The sequence below is a fragment of the Triticum urartu genome, chromosome 7 (assembly GCF_003073215.2).
Source record: "Triticum urartu cultivar G1812 chromosome 7, Tu2.1, whole genome shotgun sequence".
NCBI classification, from domain to species: Eukaryota; Viridiplantae; Streptophyta; class Magnoliopsida; order Poales; family Poaceae; genus Triticum; species Triticum urartu.
The window spans coordinates 600,880,083-600,897,917 of record NC_053028.1 but is presented as its reverse complement, the minus strand read 5'-3'; the positions used below and the strand labels follow the sequence as shown (position 1 = coordinate 600,897,917).

General features: G+C 42.7%; 2 protein-coding genes and 1 long non-coding RNA gene across 4 annotated transcripts; 1 reads left to right on the top strand and 2 right to left on the bottom strand.

Moving 5' to 3' along the window:
- Positions 1–673: 673 nt before the first annotated feature.
- Positions 674–4,675, bottom strand: LOC125522709 (O-glucosyltransferase rumi-like). Of its 2 annotated transcripts, none has more exons than XM_048687748.1 (2): positions 4,348–4,675; positions 674–2,142 (listed from the first exon to the last, which is right to left on the bottom strand). In XM_048687748.1, the coding sequence occupies exons 1-2, from the start codon at positions 4,561–4,563 to the stop codon at positions 787–789; spliced, it is 1,572 nt and encodes a 523-aa protein (XP_048543705.1). In that variant the 5' UTR covers positions 4,564–4,675; the 3' UTR covers positions 674–786. The 2 variants fall into 2 exon arrangements, with proteins under 2 accessions (XP_048543705.1, XP_048543706.1); XM_048687749.1 differs by having other exon boundaries at positions 674–2,139.
- A 4,630-nt stretch (positions 4,676–9,305) lies between these two features.
- On the bottom strand, positions 9,306–10,219 carry LOC125521965 (L-arabinokinase-like). Its single transcript, XM_048687032.1, has 3 exons — positions 10,174–10,219; positions 9,807–10,010; positions 9,306–9,596 (listed from the first exon to the last, which is right to left on the bottom strand). Exons 1-3 carry the CDS (start codon positions 10,180–10,182, stop codon positions 9,486–9,488), a joined length of 324 nt encoding a protein of 107 aa, XP_048542989.1. The 5' UTR covers positions 10,183–10,219; the 3' UTR covers positions 9,306–9,485.
- Positions 10,220–15,179: 4,960 nt separating this feature from the next.
- LOC125519898 lies at positions 15,180–15,608 on the top strand. Its single transcript, XR_007288371.1, has 2 exons — positions 15,180–15,248; positions 15,353–15,608. It is a non-coding gene; the product is annotated as an uncharacterized LOC125519898 (long non-coding RNA).
- The last annotated feature ends 2,227 nt before the right edge of the window (positions 15,609–17,835 follow it).

Below are 17,835 nucleotides of genomic sequence, written 5' to 3'. Positions count from 1 at the left end.
GCGCCGCGCCAGATCTGACGTCGCGCGCAAGTGGGGGGCGCGTCGGTGGCTCAACCGCGGTAGCCGGCCGCCACTAGCGTTCGACCGCCGCGAGCTGGAACGAGTTTGATCGCGAGCTCGCCCGCCGCCGCCACGCCTCCTCCGGCTCCTGGTTCGCGGGCGCATCGAGCTCGCGGCTCATTCCGGTGAAGAGGGAGCCGGAGGAGGAGCTCTCGCCTCGTGCCGTAGAGCCCGATGTGCCGCCGCGCCGAGGCGTCATCAAGCCCGAGGCAGGAGGAGCTCCTCGAGCACGTCGTGCTCGAGCGGTCGGCGAGGGAGCAGGAGGAGGTGGAAGAGTGCATCCGGCGCGAGCTCGAGTACGAGCGGCTCTTGGTGGCTGAGGGCAAGGTGAAGGTGGTAAGCGGTCATGATGAGGGAGAGGAGGAACTGAGAGGAGGTGGGCATCGTCGGGAGAGGACCAAAGAGATGGCTGAAATTTGGCGGAGGTTTTGCAACAGGAGATGACGAGCATGGGCGGCCCGGGAATAGGGAGGAGGAAGACGGCCACCTAATCCACGGGCTAATCAAAGCCACTCATGCGCGGGATCTAATGATAGGCAACCGAACCCGCGGCGCCTATCAGGCTATCACTGCACTACAATTTATGGACGATTTAAGCTAAGTCAAGTAGTAATAAACTAAGTAAAAGCTGCTTCATTATTCATTTTTTTGAATTGTTTATCACATGTGTCAGGGCCACAATTTTTTTAAATAAAAAGTAAAACCCGCTTCATACATGCCGCCTAGCTAATGTGGCACCATCTGAAGTAGTTTGCTTCGCACCTGCTCGTCCCTCATGGCTATTTCCCTGACTTGATCGACCGTGAACGGCGGCGGCAGCGTGCATGGCTCGTCCACGGCCACGTACTTCTCCCTGGACTCCATCATGTACTCCCGCTCGCGGCCGCGCCTGGGGCAGGCCATGGACTCGAGGCTGACCTCCACGGCCTTCTCCGGCACGGCGGGCTTGTACCGGAGCAGGGCGCTGTACCGCGTCAACACGCTCAGCATGTACTCATACACGTAGTCCATGCCCATCTCCTCCCTCGCGAACCCGCTGCCTTCCTCGCCCATGCGCCGCGCCGGCGCCGGGTGGGCGTTGCCCCAGTCGACGGCGAACTTGACGGCGCGGCACTTGTTGGCCGGGTCGATGGGCCAGTAGTGCTTGCCGGCGACGAGCCCCCGCGAGAAGAAGTCCCTGAAGGGCGTGTCGATGGCCAGCATCGGCGAGTCGCACGCGAGGATGTACTTCTCGCTGACCGACCACGTGTGCCCCTGCACGTACATCTTGTACCTGTACCGGCACTGCTTGGTCAGGTCCGAGTCCCGGAACCCGTTCCGGCCGGCGGCGTCCCAGTCCTGCTTGAACAGCCGCGCGTTCCACTCCTTGCCGGCGGCGGAGTCGTTGCTGCACCGGAACAGGTCCTGGCGCACCTCCGACACGTCGGGGTTGCCCTTCCAGAACGCGTAGGGCTCCCTGTCCGGCCACGGAAGGCGCGCGTTCTCCCGGACGAGCTCCTCCATGAGCGGCGCCCACGGGCGGACGTTCACCTCCGCCCAGCCCCAGAAGGACCAGTCGGGGAAGAGGATGGCCAGCTCCCGCGACTCCTCCTTGCAGTACCGGAAGAGCGGCGGCGCGGCGGACCGCGACGGGTAGTCGGCGGCGAGCACCCTGGGCGAGTCGAGGGTGCTGAACATGATGTCGACGTCCGGGACGCGGCCCGGGTAGCGGGCGAGCAGCTGCAGGATGCCCCACTGCGTGAAGACGTCCCGGGTCTGGAACGAGTCGCGGTACTTCTCCACGTACGCGCGCCCGGCCACCACCAGCAGCCGGAAGTCGGCGTGGGGCTGCGCGCGCTCCACCGCGTCCCGCGTGATCCCCGTCGCGCGCCACGGCTCCATGTCCGCGTGGATGTGGCGGAAGTAGTCCGGGCACCAAGGCGGCCGCACGCCTGGATAGTACCGCCGTTTGTTGGATGACGAGGACGATGTGTCGGTGTCGTTGCTGCAGCTCAATGGTATGGGTACCAGGGGCGCCGTGGACGAGTGGCCGCGTCTATGCTGACTGAACCCGGTGCCCGCCGGCAAGAACGTGTAGTACTGCTGGATTGTGATCATGAATGCGTGGATGTACACAAAAGCTAATCAGTACTGATATTTTAATTTGACACAATCATCAAAATATATCTCTTACGCTTATACTACTATTTACAGGAAGACCTTTTTGTTCGAAATATGATCTAGTGTTATACTCATGTGTAAGTTTCGCGAAGAAATGACTTCCATGGTCTTATGTGACAAGAAAAAATAAAACCGGTTTCTATATAAAAGTTACTATTCAGATTTTTTGAAGTTGCAATATTTTTTTTGCGCAATGAAGAATATCTAGGTCATTTCTTCACGAAACTTCATACGTGAGTAGAACACTAGACCATATTCACCACAAACAAGTTATAGAGTAATTTGATTTTTTTTAAATAAAAATCTATATAAGGTGCGCCTGGAACTATGTAAGGGGCTAGTGATGTAAGATAATGTCCAATCAAGTTACTTCTTGTATACCAATAAATCTTATTTTAAAATAAAACGCCGATCATATTTTATTTTATATTATTTTTAATCTTGGTATTATTAAATTCAAGAGGATTTATTTGCGTCCCACGAATCAAATTTGAATATGTTTGATTTGACCATTTCCTTTAGCTAGCTGGACATCTATAAGCACTGGGAGCATTTCCTCGCACTTGTCGTTGATGGATCGCTATCCCAAAGTCAAGATTAATGTAGGATTATATATATATATATATATATATATATATATATATATATATATATATATATATATATATATATATATATATGTATATATATAGTAAAGATAGCCATAAATAAATTGAGAAACACGATTCTTTTAGTACTTGTTTTTTTGGATGGGTTGCATATTCTTAAAACCATAGGCGCACTATTATATGCGCAACACTAAATCTAGTAGTAGAAAGAAAAGTGTAATTAGAGCTTTTTTTTCTTTGCGAGGATGTAATTAGAGTTGTTGCACAGTCGAAAAGATTGCATTTGCACAACAATTGTAAGTGGAACTCCAAGTTAGATGTAGTTGCACAAAAATTGTAAGTGCAACTCCAAGTTAGACTTGTGCACCTCAAGCCTATTAGCCGTTTTTTAACTGTGTTCCCTTTCATCCCTCGACAACGAGGACTTTCACATTTCAAATATTAAAGTCGCACAAATATTATATGTTTAGTTCTAATATTAGAAATATGCAATTTGACCACCTGGGACATGTGGTTAGCAAATTCAAAATTCACATAGAAATATGCAATTTGAGTATGTGTAATTGTCATGTTTTACCTTTAATATTGCACATATCGTAGTCGCCTAGCCCAAAGTCAATTACTCAATCCCTATTATAGGGATATATTTCTTGTCCATCAACCTAGTGTGAATTTCTTAGTTTTGGCGAGAAACTGTCTTCTTTGACAAGATACACCAATCAAATTACGAGATAACTAAGTCATGATTTTCTTCACTGCTTGCTTTTTATTACTCTTGTCTTTCTAGCACCCACAAACGCCTCACTGCACCCTCCTCTGGTCCATTGCCCCTTCGTCTCGCCGCCGTCACCCTGGCATATATCTGTCTTTCACCGTTGTCTTACTTTGAGATCTCACTCTTTCACCTCTGGCCGTTCTTTCATTCACCTTTTCCTCCTCCTTCCTCATTCCTTGACTGTGATTAACTCTACTGTTTTGTGAATGTGTAGTAGTACGGTAAACATGGATAGAAGATCTTGGTCATGAGAATGATATTGTACGTGTCTCAAGTTTGTGAAAAAGACCGTTTACTGTGATTAACTCTAGTGGCACGTATGTGACTTGATTATGCATTTAGCGGAGTCATACTAACTAGAGATCTACGCAAGGATGATTTGAATACTACAGTTAGGCCAGGGATAATATCTAGCTAGCTACTAGCACACGTACTTTAGGGATAACTACTGGTATGGGAGTATATTTGTTTGCAATGTACTACTATAATTTTTCAAAGATTGATAATTATTTTGCAATTTGTACTTACATATAATTTGTTGTTATCATTCGCAATAATCACTAGTGGATGACTTATATTAATTGAGTTCATGCATGATTAGAAGTACTTAGAACAGGTCATCGCTCGTTGTGCACTTGTGCATGCATTCGCAAGCAGGAAACAACACGAATTGACTTCCAAATTTTAGTTTTTAGGGGAAACGTGAACTAACTGAACTTCTTGGATAGGCGTAGGTATACTTACAGCTGCGTCGAGGTGGATCCATTTGATGCCGACTAGCAAAGCAAGAAGCACAAAGATGGACATGACCACTCCAACGCCGCCCTTCGCCGTCGTGGTCCAGCACGGCTTGGTGTGCTCCGCCGCCAGATCCTCGTCGACGATCTCGTCCCTAGCTGGAGGAGGCAGCGGCACCATCGCCGCCCTCTCCTCGTCGGCCGCTGGAGAGCAACCCTTCATCCAACTATATTTTTTGTCGGATGGTAAGAGGAAGGTTAATAAAGCTGTTAAGAATGATCACTACTCTCTGCCCACGTATATAGTGGCTGGTTGCTCTAGTACCTAGTTATACATGGCACCAATGACATTTTGACCCAAAGCACATGGACTTCACGGGCTTATCTGGATCGTTGGCCTGGAGATTCGTGCTAGCTTCAGTTTTACTTTTACAACCTGTACATTGTATCTTTCTCCTCTATCTCACATTAGTCGCCTCTGTTTGCCTCCCCCACACCGCACATGGGAAGGTGTCTCCAATGCACGAGCACTTGTGGCGTGCCTGGTGTATCCGATCTTGGTGCACCCGCCTGAAAGTCGAAAAAGAATCTAAATGTAAGTCAAAACGTAGCCACAATATATATCTACCATGTTGCACAAATTTAATCCAAACTTTGAAACATATCTTGAGAACAAAAAAGAATAATCTCTCAATGAATAGTAGCTAATCTAATTTGTTCTGCCAATTTGGCCCGGCCCCGCTTATGACACTTGGTTATAGTGTTGCACCTGAGTCTTGAGTAAACAGAAAAACATAGTTATTGAAATTCAAGAACAATTCACCCAATACAAAAAATGTACATAACATACCAAACTAGTCCCTCCGTCCCATAATATAAGAATGTTTTTGACACTACACTAGTGTCAAAAATGTTCTTATATTATGGGACGGAGGGAGTATTTTCCATGTTCATGCTCATTGAGATTTGAGAATAACAAATCTATCTATACCTTCAACACAATGCAGAAATCCCAAGATCAAATAGGATGCTACAAATCTCATGTTCATAAGTTTACTTCATGGTAAAGTAGGCCCCTTTCTTGACCATGTTACACAAGACTACACACATAATGCAACTTCCTTGCACTAGCTAATTTTCAATTAGTGTGATGTTTCTCCAATAGCCAAATAAGAAACTTCTATCTCAAGCAAACCAACGGGAAGAACTAAAATTTGGAGACAAAACGAGATAAAAGAAACACAACTTTTGTGGGGAATCAAAAGTGCTAATATCCAGGCTCTACTACCAGTTGTGAGAAAGAAAAAACTATCATGTGGAAACTTTTATCCAAAATCATTTAGACATCGAGTGGATTCAATCATTTGACCCCTTTGGCTTACATACCTTGGTGCCTCTATTATCCATGTGGAATCTGGAAATCACCGGCGTAGAATTGTCGTAGTAAAGTATTCTCTTTTCTCTTCCTTCTTCTATAGTGTTTCTCTTATGATTAGAGAACAATACTACCATCTGCACCATGCATACGCTAACTCTCATGTATAGATGTGCTCATGCTCCCTTCATGCAGCGTTCCCCCTCCTTATATATGCTAATGCATTGGCTCTAATTATAGTGTCACATGGCATATGTGGTAAGCTATCTTAAATAGAATCCAAATGTCCAATGATGTTCACATGCATGCCTATTTATAGTGCACGATGTCTTCCAAAGGACACATTGTTCCAATGGTTGCAACTTCTCCAATCAAACAAGGCCCTTGATGGACTGTTGCAACACATGCAACACAAAAGTCCATGCAGGTTTCCATCCACCAAATGAAGCCAAAAACTACTGGCTATAAGCGCTCTTTAATTAGATGCATGCAAAGCAACTACTACCCCGAATAATTTTCACGTGGGACATTACAGACTAGTCATAGTGAGGAGTAACTTGGCACTAGTCTATTTACTACCTTCGGTGCTCCTTCGATACAAAGGAATTTCATAGGATTGTTGGAGGATTTGGATCCTTAGGATTTTTCTCTATGATAGTCATTTTATTTGTAGGAAAATAACACAAATATTCAATCAATGAGGTAGCATGTGGTGATTAGCCCACTAATTACCATTGTTAATCCTACTCATCAGGTTAGCATAGTGTTACGTACATATATATGCAACACGAAAATAACACAAATATTCAATCAATGAGGTCAATGGTTGAAATTGAGATGTGAGCTGATGAATTCTATTCTGTTTTACCTACCGTTTGTTACTTACGGCACCCAATTGATCTAGCACTACATAGCCAAATTATGGCATGTTCTTCCCAGGAGTGATACAATCATCATTTTGATATTTGCCCGTGCGTTGCAACGGGAGAGATTTTTTTTGCAAGAAGCAACGGGAAAGATAATTGAGGTCTCATCCAAAAAAGGGTCTCCATAATGCTAGGCGACAGACCAAGGAGTTATGGTCTTCTCGCTGGACATTTTTTGCATGCGAAATCGTGATAGTGGTGGGGTTGGTCGGCATGGTGGCGAGCACCCAACTCATGCCTTTTTTCCTCCAGGTCCGCCTCCATTTCGAGGTTCTGCCAGCCTCCTCATTTGGTTGTTGTGCGGCGACCTTCAGGACACGGTTGCTTCGACCACTCTATCCTACAATGGCATAACCGGGCGGATTATTAATCGCAATACATAAATCCCGTTTCATTAGTATAATCAGGCATGAATGTCCCTTCTATTTTAGGGTTTATTCTCTTTGATTATTTTAGTGCTCGGGTGCCCATAATTTTGCTCTAATTGAAGCCAAACAACATATTCTCTTTTATTGGCACGTGCCCACAATTTCTTTCATTTATAGTCAACCAACATAGAACGAACGTGCATCACAAATCAATGGCCAGCGCGAATATTTAAGAAAATACCATAGCGTCATATTAGATTTTTTTAATTTTTTTAACATTCAAAATAATATGAATTGGCGAATACTCTTGAAAACGTAAACAATTTTTTAAATCCTAAACAATTTTCAAAAATGAGAACATGTTTTTAAATTCCAATATTTTTGGAAAAACACGAACAAAATTAGAAACATGAATATTTTTTGAAATTCACAAACAATATATTGAAAACATCCCAGTCAAAAAATATTTTGAAAACATGAATAATTTTTGAAATTCACAAACAATATATTGAAAACATACCAGTCAAATAATATTTTGAAAACATGAGAATTTTACAAAAAAAATATTTTTTATATTTTTGAATATTTTTAAAGGTGAAACCTTCAAAAAAATCGAAAATGTTTTCTTAGACGCAAATATTAATTTGGATTTGTGAACATTTCACTAAAACAAGAACATTTTAGCAAATGCATCTTTTATAGAAAAAGGAAGATTTTTTGAAAATCACAAACATTTTTTGAATGTTGGTTTCTAAAGTTTCGGACATTTTTAAATCCAGGAACAAAATTTTGGAATTCTAGCCATTTATTGAATTTTTGTACGAATATTAAAATTCTGAATATTTTTGTAAATTTGTACTTCATAGAAAAAATAAAAATAAAGAATGAAAAATTCTGAATGTTGTGGACTTATGGAAACATCTCAAATTCTTGAGGTGAAATTCTGCCACTAACGAAACAATAGATTGGATTGATATCAACAAGGAAACGAGAATCTTATTCCACCGGGAGGATAAATGAAGAACTTGGATCATTTATAAGCACCATAAATAGCAACAATTCTTAGGAAAAGCTTTAGGTGAAATATAACCCAAAATAACTCCAATGAAGAGAATAATTGGTTGAAAATATGTCTTGAGCGAAGAGAAAATGATGGATTTAGATATGTCACTCTTGGAAACCTGTGAATCATGAAACACGAAGGGAAATTATCAACAATGACATAACACCACTTCAAAAGATAAGTTAGAAAGAGTTGCACTCCGGATTGCAAGATGAAGAATGCTGAAAAGAATCTTGATGAACGTTTCGAGAATGGATTAAGTCCTTGATGAACCATCATGTAGAACCTCCATGAAGAACTCCGGTAATAAAAGAATGATCAAATGAAAGGAAAGAGAAGTTGAAAACACAAGGTGAATCCTTGCAATGATTTAGATGAATCTTTGTGAAGATGAGAGCTTGGAACTCCGGGAAAAGAAAAGATGAAACAAATGAAACCGAGAATTTGATGAGCCTCCGGAATAAGGAATTGAGTTTACTCGATGAAACAAGAATAATAATTACATTATGCTTATCCTTCATCAATTTAAATTGATGACAAGCAACGGATTTGGCATACTACTTATTCTCGTAGAAAGGATTAAGATAGATATCGCGCCAATTTGGGAAGGTTTTCAACGATCCACCGGTAAGATTAAAACAACGAATAAATTGACATGATAACAAAGAAAAAGAAATCTTGAATGGACCACCGTAAGAATTGAATAAGAAAGTAGCAAAAGCACAAATCACCGAGAAAAATTGGAAAATGAATGAAGATACTTGCTAGGATTTAGATACAAGTGAACGAAGAGATTATCAACTGATTAGAGGATGTTTGAGCGATGCACCGGTAAGTTTTGAGAATAAGAGCTGAAAGCTGAGAATGAATAAACTCAAAATGATGGTCTTCGGAGAATCAAACTGAAAAAAAATCTTGAATTGCTCCGGATAGGTTAAAAGAATTCTCACAATCAAAACAATCCGACAACGGCATTATACCTTTTATAAACTACTAGGAAAAAAACTCCGTGATACTCAGCTTATTCACCCTGCCTCGTTACGCCTTATAAAAGAACTAGGAAAAAACATTTTTTTTGTCCCCAGTGAAGATTTAACCTATTTAGTGGTGGTGAATCATACAGCAAGTTGGCTTTCATATTTAAAAACTGTTCGATTCCTATCTTGTGCTATATATGTATTCATGGCATTCGCGGCTAAAGCACAAATGTCATGGCAACGCAACGAACTGTGCTACAGAAAACGTGCTCGAGAAAGAGCTTATTATTATTCACGCTGCAGTCCCACATACACAATGAATTGCTGCTTCACATGTTCTGTGTTCAATCAATTCAGCAGCCTGACCTCTCAACAAACCTGACTTCACCGGGCACAATGGATTGGAAAGCCGACCACTTCATTCGGGGATTGTCAACTAGGGACGCCGCCGTCGGATCTTCAGGTAACCAAACTTGCCGGCGCCTGGAGACGACCCGTCGAAGACGATCGGTAGGTATCCCGTGGCCGCCTTGTACCTTTGCTGAATCTGAAAAAATGTCCAAGGGCAAAGTTATTGTCCCACCCACACAAAGTAAAAAACAACTGCAGCCCAATGGACCGCACGGTGCATTCCGAAACAGAATCGGTACTGCCAAAGTGCGACACAAGGGAGTAAACATTTGGGGGAAGCTACTAAATTGACCGTAGCTCGCAACATGGTGAAGCCATCAACATACTAGTATACGAACTTAATTACCTCGGCGATCTCTTCAGCGCTTTGGAGGCAGTTCTTCCCGATAACACAGACGGAGCCACCAGACCCTCCACCCGTAATCTTCGCACCGTACAGATTAGGACCTCCATTTTCCGGCGTCTTTCTGTGCTGCATTTCTTGCACTAGATTAACCAGCCTCTCTGTGCCGTCAGAACCAAGCCCGCATGCATTGTAGCTGTAGTGGCACTGCCAAGTGTCAACAATGGGATGTGAAAACAATGTCAGAATTATGGAACACAGTGAAGGGTTAATCCTAAAGTCCAGTGGGAAAAAAATGAGACAGAATCATCATTTTTGTGGACGAAACGTACATCGTAACAAAATAGGTGATTAGGAGATTCAAATTCACCTGGTACATAAGTTCTCCAAGGGCTGACAATTGCTCATCTGTATTAGCTGAGCAATAATAGGTGATTAGAAGATACCTTTGGGAAGCTTCAACTATTTATCGCTCTATGCGACAAATAAGTCTTCTCAACTACACGAGCAATAATAAATGAGCTGGATTCATTGGACCGGAGCGCGTGCGGCCAAATTACGGTATTCTGGACAAATCTATTATATTTTCTAGTGGATAGAACCACAAAAATTTAGTATCACCTCGGATAAAAAAGAATCTTTTTAATGGTGAACGGATGAAAATTTGAAGAAACGTATCTTCTGTATCTATATATCTACATCTATACCCCTACTAATAAAATAAGGTATATTTCTTCAATTTTTTCATCCGTTCACCACCGAAAAGATTGTTTTTATTTGATATGGTACTAAATTTTTTTGCGTCCGTCTCTTAGAAAAGAGTAATGGTTTGTCCAGAATTTCGTATCTGTGTCACGTGCGCTCTGGCCCAGTGAAACCGGCCCACTTAATTTAGTACCCACGTAGTGGGAAAATACTATTTGCCACTCTGTGCGCCATATAGTCGTTGCTTCTCATAGGCCCCCAAGACTGGGCCGGCCCATTTTATTTTTTTTCTTTACTTATTTCCTGTTTATTTTTTCTTTTTCCCATTGATTTTTTTGTAAATACAAAATTTTCAGAAATTCTATTTTGGTTCAATTTCCGAAAACTTTTCAGAAATTTGAAACAAATACTTTTTTGAATTACTCTTTCGAACTTTATTTTTCTTGCTCCATAAGTTGTTCAAAATTTGAAAAATTATAGTTTTTTCTAAATTTGCTTGAGATTTAATAAAACAATTATATTTTAAAAATGTGCAAAATTCGAAAAATATTCATGTTTTACTTAAATATTCACAAATTGAAAAATATTGTTCGCGTTTGAAAAACCCATTTTCTAAAATTGTTCTGAATGTTGAAAATATGATCCTGTTTTCTTTAAATCATCAATTGAAAAAATATTAGTGATTTTATAAAAGTTTCATGTTTTCCAAAAAGTTTGTAAATTTCAAAAAATGTTCATGTTTCGTATTATCTCTCCTGTTGCAACGGACAGACATATGTGCTAGTTCTTATTAATAGGGGTATAGGGGGTATAGGTATAGATATAGATTAGTTGCATTGCTTGACAATCGTAATATTCTAGTGTTATACACTAAAATCACTAATTGAAGAGTACTCATTGTAAAAAATCACTCCCGTCTTTTTAGGTTACGACAAGTGGCGCACTGCATGAGCGTCACTTGTTGCAACCTAAGAGTTTTCCCTGTTTTGTAGATCCGTTTATTCAAAACGTTTTATCTTTTAAACCGTGTGTCCAAATCTCGAATCGTTTTCACAGTTGAATTTCTTGCATCGGGATCTTCAAAACTAGATTTCATGTTGATAGGTTTTGACAGAAAAAAATCACGAAAAATCAGACAAAAAACCGAACCGGAAGCATGGGTTTTTTCCCTTTCCGAAAGAGGCACGCCCGTCCCTCTCGTGAAATAACAACCGTGCCTCTCGCGAAAGCAAAACCGTGCCTTTTGCGGAAGAAAAATAAAAGAGAAAAGAATTTTCTTTCCATTTCCGAGGAGGCACGGCCGTGCCTCTCGCGAAAGCATAACCATGCCTCTCGCGGAAGCAAAACCGTGCGCCTCGTGAAGAAAAAAAAAGAAAACACGTGTTTTTTTCGTTTCCGAGAGGCACAGCCGTGCCTCTCCCGAAAGCACAACCGTGACTCTCGCGGAAGGAAAAAAATGTGTTTTTTTTTTCGCTTCAGAGTGGCACGGCCGTGACTCTCACAAAAGCACAACCGTGCGCTCATGGAAACAAAACCGTGACTCTCGCGGAAAAAAAAATAAAGAATGTATTTTTTTTCCCGTTTCCGAGAGGCACGGCCGTGACTCTCCCGAAAGCAAAATCGTGTCACTCGCGAAAGCAAAATCGTGACTCTCGCGAATAAAAAAATGCATCTTTCCACGCAAAAAAAATTCCCTGAAATTTCTTTTGGTCCAAAAGTTAAAGAAGACCCGTTAAACCCGAAAAAAGTTTATAAAACCGAAAACACGTGCGAAAAATGAAATAAAACAAAATTCGAAGGAAACACCCAGAGCAGGACACATGGCGGGCGGTTGAGAGCGCGTCAAGTGACGCTGATCGTTGTGAGGCTCCCAAATGAGCCCTAGTCAACTAGTTGCTCTCGTTGTACACACACAAAAGCGCCTAAGCTTTGGATTTTTTGTTTTTTTACTGCTCCCGGGATTTACCGCTGAAGTTTGCCTAAATATTTAGAGCGGGGCCCGCTATCCACCACCAACCTCTCGCTCTTTCCTTTTCTTCGTTCTTCCATAGAGACGAGATGAAGGCAGAGAGAAAGAGTGGCAGGCTATTCACTCCTCCACCGGTCCCTCTCTCATCTCTTCTCCCACACACACCACATCCCACTTCCCTCGCTCGAGCTCCCTGCCGACTTCAGCAACCTGCAGCGGTCATCCCTGCTCCAGAGCTTGTCACCACCTGAACCCCTGGTCGTCGTCCGCTGGTGCTTCCGGAGGAAACGACTCCTTGGACCTTGGACCTCGCCCTTCTTTCAATTCCATCCTTCCTTCATATGGACTCATACTAGCCTGAACTGTACCTGCTGCAATCATTTAAGCGACTTGGCGCTCGATCTCGTCCTTTTGCTGAGGTGAGTATCGATACAGTCGAGAGTTAGGAGGGTTGTGCCCTGTTTCTAATGTAATGGCATGATCGTACACTCGATGAGGAGGCAATCCAATAGGTGTAGCACATCTTGGAACTCATTCAGAACAGCAGCGAGTTCCTCTGCAGTGGAAACATGGCTGTTTTTGTCTTTACAGTGGAAGGATCAATGACAGCCATTGCCCAAATACCATTACCAGCCAATGCACGATCTAACTGCTCAACAGAAATGGCCTGCAATTTCACCTCCTGTGAAGACTAAACGCCTTGCAGAGTAATAACCTCCCCACTTTTTTGCAGATTGTATGGATGTACAAATCCAATCACACGTCATTGGGTTGTGGCCTTTCAGCCAATCCACACCTAGCACTGCATCATAAGCTCCTAATTGCAAAATTCTCATCGGAGTATTAAAAGTATGGCCTTCTGCCCACCAACTCACACTCTGCACTTGATACTGAGAATGCATCACTTGACCATTGGCAACTGTCACTTCAACTGAAGGAGCTGACAGAAGAGCCAAAGAGGCACGACTAGCAAAGTTTACATACACAAAACTGTGACTACTTCCAGAATCAATAAGAGCCAGCATAACTTGATTGGCAACCAATGCTCCAATACAAATGGTTTCATTGTTATCAGCTCCAGAGACTGCATGACTGGAAAGTTGACATCACTCCAGTGTTTCAGGTTCAGTCAACAGCTCTAAGGCCTGTACTGCATATTCAGTTAAGATTTCTCCATCTTCTCCCAACTGAATTGTCAAAAGCTACGTTGGTTTTTTTACGTTGATGTTCCTTGCTGTATTTATCACCACAGCGCTAGCAAAGCCCATTGGCACGCCTGAAATCATGCAATTGCCTCTCACGCCCAAAATCATCAGTGGCTTTCTTCAAGCCTTGAGTTGAGATACCAGGGGAACTGCAGCTGAACTCGTTTCCTGAGGAACTTGACTCTGAAACCGTGGCCTAGGTCTCTGTAACTCCAGCTCTTCTTCCCGAATCTTCGCCAAACACACTGCTCTAGTGACATTGGTTGGAGCTTGTAAGCGAACTGCAGCTCGAACCTCATCCTTGAGTCCCACTAGCAATTAGGAAATGAAAAAATTGGAGTTCAGCGAAGGGTCCAATGCAATCAGATGATACATGGCTGTTTCGAAAGCAGAATTGTACTCCGTGATAGATCCCTGTTGCTTCAGCAGTAAACTCATTCCAATCCCATGAACGACAACGGCGTTTGAAATCCTGCCACCAGTGGCAGCGTGGCCATCTGAGTACAGCGTCGCCATCGAGGCCCACTGCTTGGGTGGAGTTTGGTTCATCTTAAAGTAAGTAAACGCCAATCCATCTAGAAATTAGGATTTTCATGCGTGAAACGAGGGAAATTATGCTTAAGCGGCTTGACGTACTGATCTTGATCTCGTGGTGCCGTTGCAAACTCCCGACGCTGCTCTGGGACCTGCTCGTGCGTGTGCCTGAACTCCTGACACGGCGTCGGCGCCCGGCAGAAGAAAGAAAGTTACGATTTCCTAATTGGAGTTTCCTGCGTCCACCATCGGCTACCCGAAAGACATTGTTAGGGATCTTGTTGTCACCATCCATGGCCCAGCTAAAGGAACAACATGGTTCACGACCGTGCGTTATCAGGGGAACATTGTTAAGGAAAACATTGTTACCGATCTTGCATTGCAAACAGAAAACATTGTTACTGACCTTGCATTGCGAACAGAAAACATTATTACCGACCTTGGCTTGCGAACAGAAAACATTGTGACGAAAACATTGTTATGGACCCAGCTTACTTACATAAGTCTGGTTGTAAAACAATGTAAGAATCAAAGACAGAACCGGGACAAGCATCAACAAGGGAACATTTGGATTACGTAAAACATTGTTACCGACGTTGGTTTGCGAACAGAAAACATTGTTCCGGCGCCCGGCGAAAGATTGCGAACTGGTGGCTGCGCAATAGGTGAGGGTGGTGCAGTAGTGACGGCTGCAAACACCACAGGAACTGGTGCCTGAACTCCATTCATTTCATCAGTTCTGAACTAAAACCACGACACTTACTATGGATCGAAAGGAGTAGCCTTTGCAGTGTACTGTATCAGTATTTAAACAGCATCCGCAGCCGCACAGTGCGCTCAGGACCACTTGGCAGCCACACCAGCACAGCGCCAGCTGGAAAATGGAACACAGGGACCACCTGTAAGCTGTCCGTGGACGCTACTGAACCTGACGGTAGTGGAGACGTGACACTGGACCTCGCCCTTCTTTCAGTTCCATCTCCGGCTCGGACTGACTCTGAGGACGAATGGAGCGGCAACTCCAATGGCCAGGTGACCCTTTTTTCTCTCTCTTCTAATTGCACTCTCAACTTGGCTCATCACCACTCCAACCCTAAATGCCCCTTCCACTATGCTGCAACTTGATTGTGTGCTAGGTATGGTTGTGAATCAAAATCTTAGCGTGGCCGCTGAAATCTCGGTGTGGCGGTCTTGCTGAATATTTGATTAGATACACTGCTGGTTGGAGGAACTATTGAGCTAAACTATGTACAGAGTGATTTTGGATTGATTATGCATTTGGATACTCACAGGGTTTACTGAATTAAACTTGCCCCTTTTCCCTAGTTATGCTAGTGTACAAACATGAGCAATCCTCACTGAGTATTTGACAGATCAGCTATCTTTCCATTCCATGATGATAATGATTGTATCATATGGGTTTGCTCAATCTTTCTTAGGAAAGATGACATATCCTAGAGAAGAGATCAAGTGACAATTAGAAAAATTCTTGGTACATAGGACTGATATGAACTTCTTTTCTACTAGGATAAAAAAATAGCATGCTTTATTTATCTAAGAAATAACTCTATGTTAAACTGATACTCATTTTTCACACAAATTTACATTTTATGAATAGTTTCTTTGCACTAAATACAATGTAGAACGTTTAATTTCTGTGTAGAGATAAGCCCACATTTTTATGTGCACATGACAAAACAAGATGCACTAGTAGAAAAAGGGCCATTTGTCTCGGTTCGTAAGGGCCTTTTGTCCCGGTTTGGGAACCGGGACTAAAAGGTCGTTACTAATGCCCTTGGCCTTTAGTCCCGGTTCTTACACGAACCGGGACAAATGGGCCTCCACGTAGCCGGTGCGGCGAGCCCAGGTAGGAGGCCCTTTGGTCCCAGTTGGTGGCATCAACCAGGACCAATATGCATCCACGTGTCAGTTGTTCAGGGGCTAGGTTTTTTGTTTTTTTTTTCTGAAGGGGGGGGGGGATTTGAGGGTTTTGTATGGTTAATTAAGGTGTTTCATATATTGTGTTAGGTAGCTAATTAATTAATAGAGAGAAGTGTCCTCTCTTATCTCCGTGCTTGGTCGACACTACGTACTATACGTGTAGAGAGCACTCGGCACGCTAGCTAGTAAGCAAAAATGAAGGAAACAGAAGATCGTCATGAACATATGCATACGGAGAGAAGTGATATCGACCTCTCCTTCTCCGAGAGATTGGTCGAACAACAAGTTTTCGTATAGCTATCCGACGCTACTGGCTACATATATACAATATAAGATCTCTTACAGTATAATCCCCTAATTATATATGAACACAGGGTCCACATAGTATTCTCCGTCTTTATCGATCACGTGGTCAAGAAAGAATGCCGCCAATCCCTCTTGAATTCCTCGCATGCAATCTGGTGCTAGGAGTTCATCCCGCATCCGAAACATCTAATTTGAAGAAGGGGGTCAATGCATATATATGAATGAATGAAACTCAACACAAAAGATGGTAAATAAAGTTAAATTCTGAATATTATTGCTTACACACTTCATATTGTTTTTTAGTGTAGCCCCGCTCACGGGTCGTGTGGCGGATGGACTCGCAAATGTAATATCCACAGTAATTATTCCCGGCTTCCTGCCACAACCATTTTACAAGAAATAGAGGTCAATCAAACTGATAAGCAAGCATGCTAAAATGGTATTGATGAAACTAGCACTTGAATCACTAGGAGATGCGCGGAACATGCTAGTAGTACTTACTTTTGGGTGTTTAAATTCCAGCTTCTTTGGAAGTCCCGGAGCTTTGGAGGTGAATTTTTTCGAAACCCTGCCAGACAAAGAAAACAATTACTTGATATCAGGAAGTGAATAAAGTTGTCAATATGGTGCGATAATGATTGGTTTAACTTACTTCTCAAGAATTTCAGTCATGTCCGCATACTCCTTGGGATCTTTTCGTCTCGAGTCTAAGACGGTTACTAGTCCCTGCTCAAGCTTAATATCTAGGAGAATATAGTGGAACCTACGCACACATGCATAACTCATCAATTACATTACTATAACCTCGACTAATAAGGGAAACCGAATATGCACAAGAAAGTAACACTCACTTGAAGTTATAAGGAAAGAGTATTATACCTTTGTTTTTATTTAATACCAACGATCGTAGCAAGTTGGCCTTGGTATCTTTTTTCTGAAATTCAACCGAATATGCATCTATGATATTTGGGTTAATGAACCCAATATCACCGATTTGTCTTTTCTTCAGTTCGGCGATCTTCAATCCGCATAATATAGTGAGGATAATTATAAATACATGCAATGAAAGAGCTGACCTATATATAGAGACTTAATGACAGAAGTAGTAATTACAGACAGTAACAAGTGACCGTTAATTTATCGAGGGCCCTCTGATTGAAAAACTGGAAGAACTCCTCAAATGGAACATTCAACAGATCAGTTCCAACGAGATCATGCTCCTCTTTAACTCTCAGCGTCAAAGTATTCCCCCCCCCCAGACTCTCTGCAGGTTTTCATGTACCAATCATGGAATCTTCGCATCATCGTTGTTAGAGACCTTTCATCTTTGACGAGAGGCTTCCCGTACTCGTATTTGCGTTCTTCCACCTCC

Coding starts and splice junctions, on each gene's coding strand:
- LOC125522709 (XM_048687748.1), bottom strand. CDS start 4,563: ATGAAGGGTTGCTCTCCAGCGGCCGACGAGGAGAGGGCGGCGATGGTG. Junction 2,143..4,347: donor GGATCCACCTCGACGCAGCT/GTAAGTATACCT, acceptor ATCACAATCCAG/CAGTACTACACGTTCTTGCC.
- LOC125521965 (XM_048687032.1), bottom strand. Junction 9,597..9,806: donor GCGCTGAAGAGATCGCCGAG/GTAATTAAGTTC, acceptor ACATTTTTTCAG/ATTCAGCAAAGGTACAAGGC.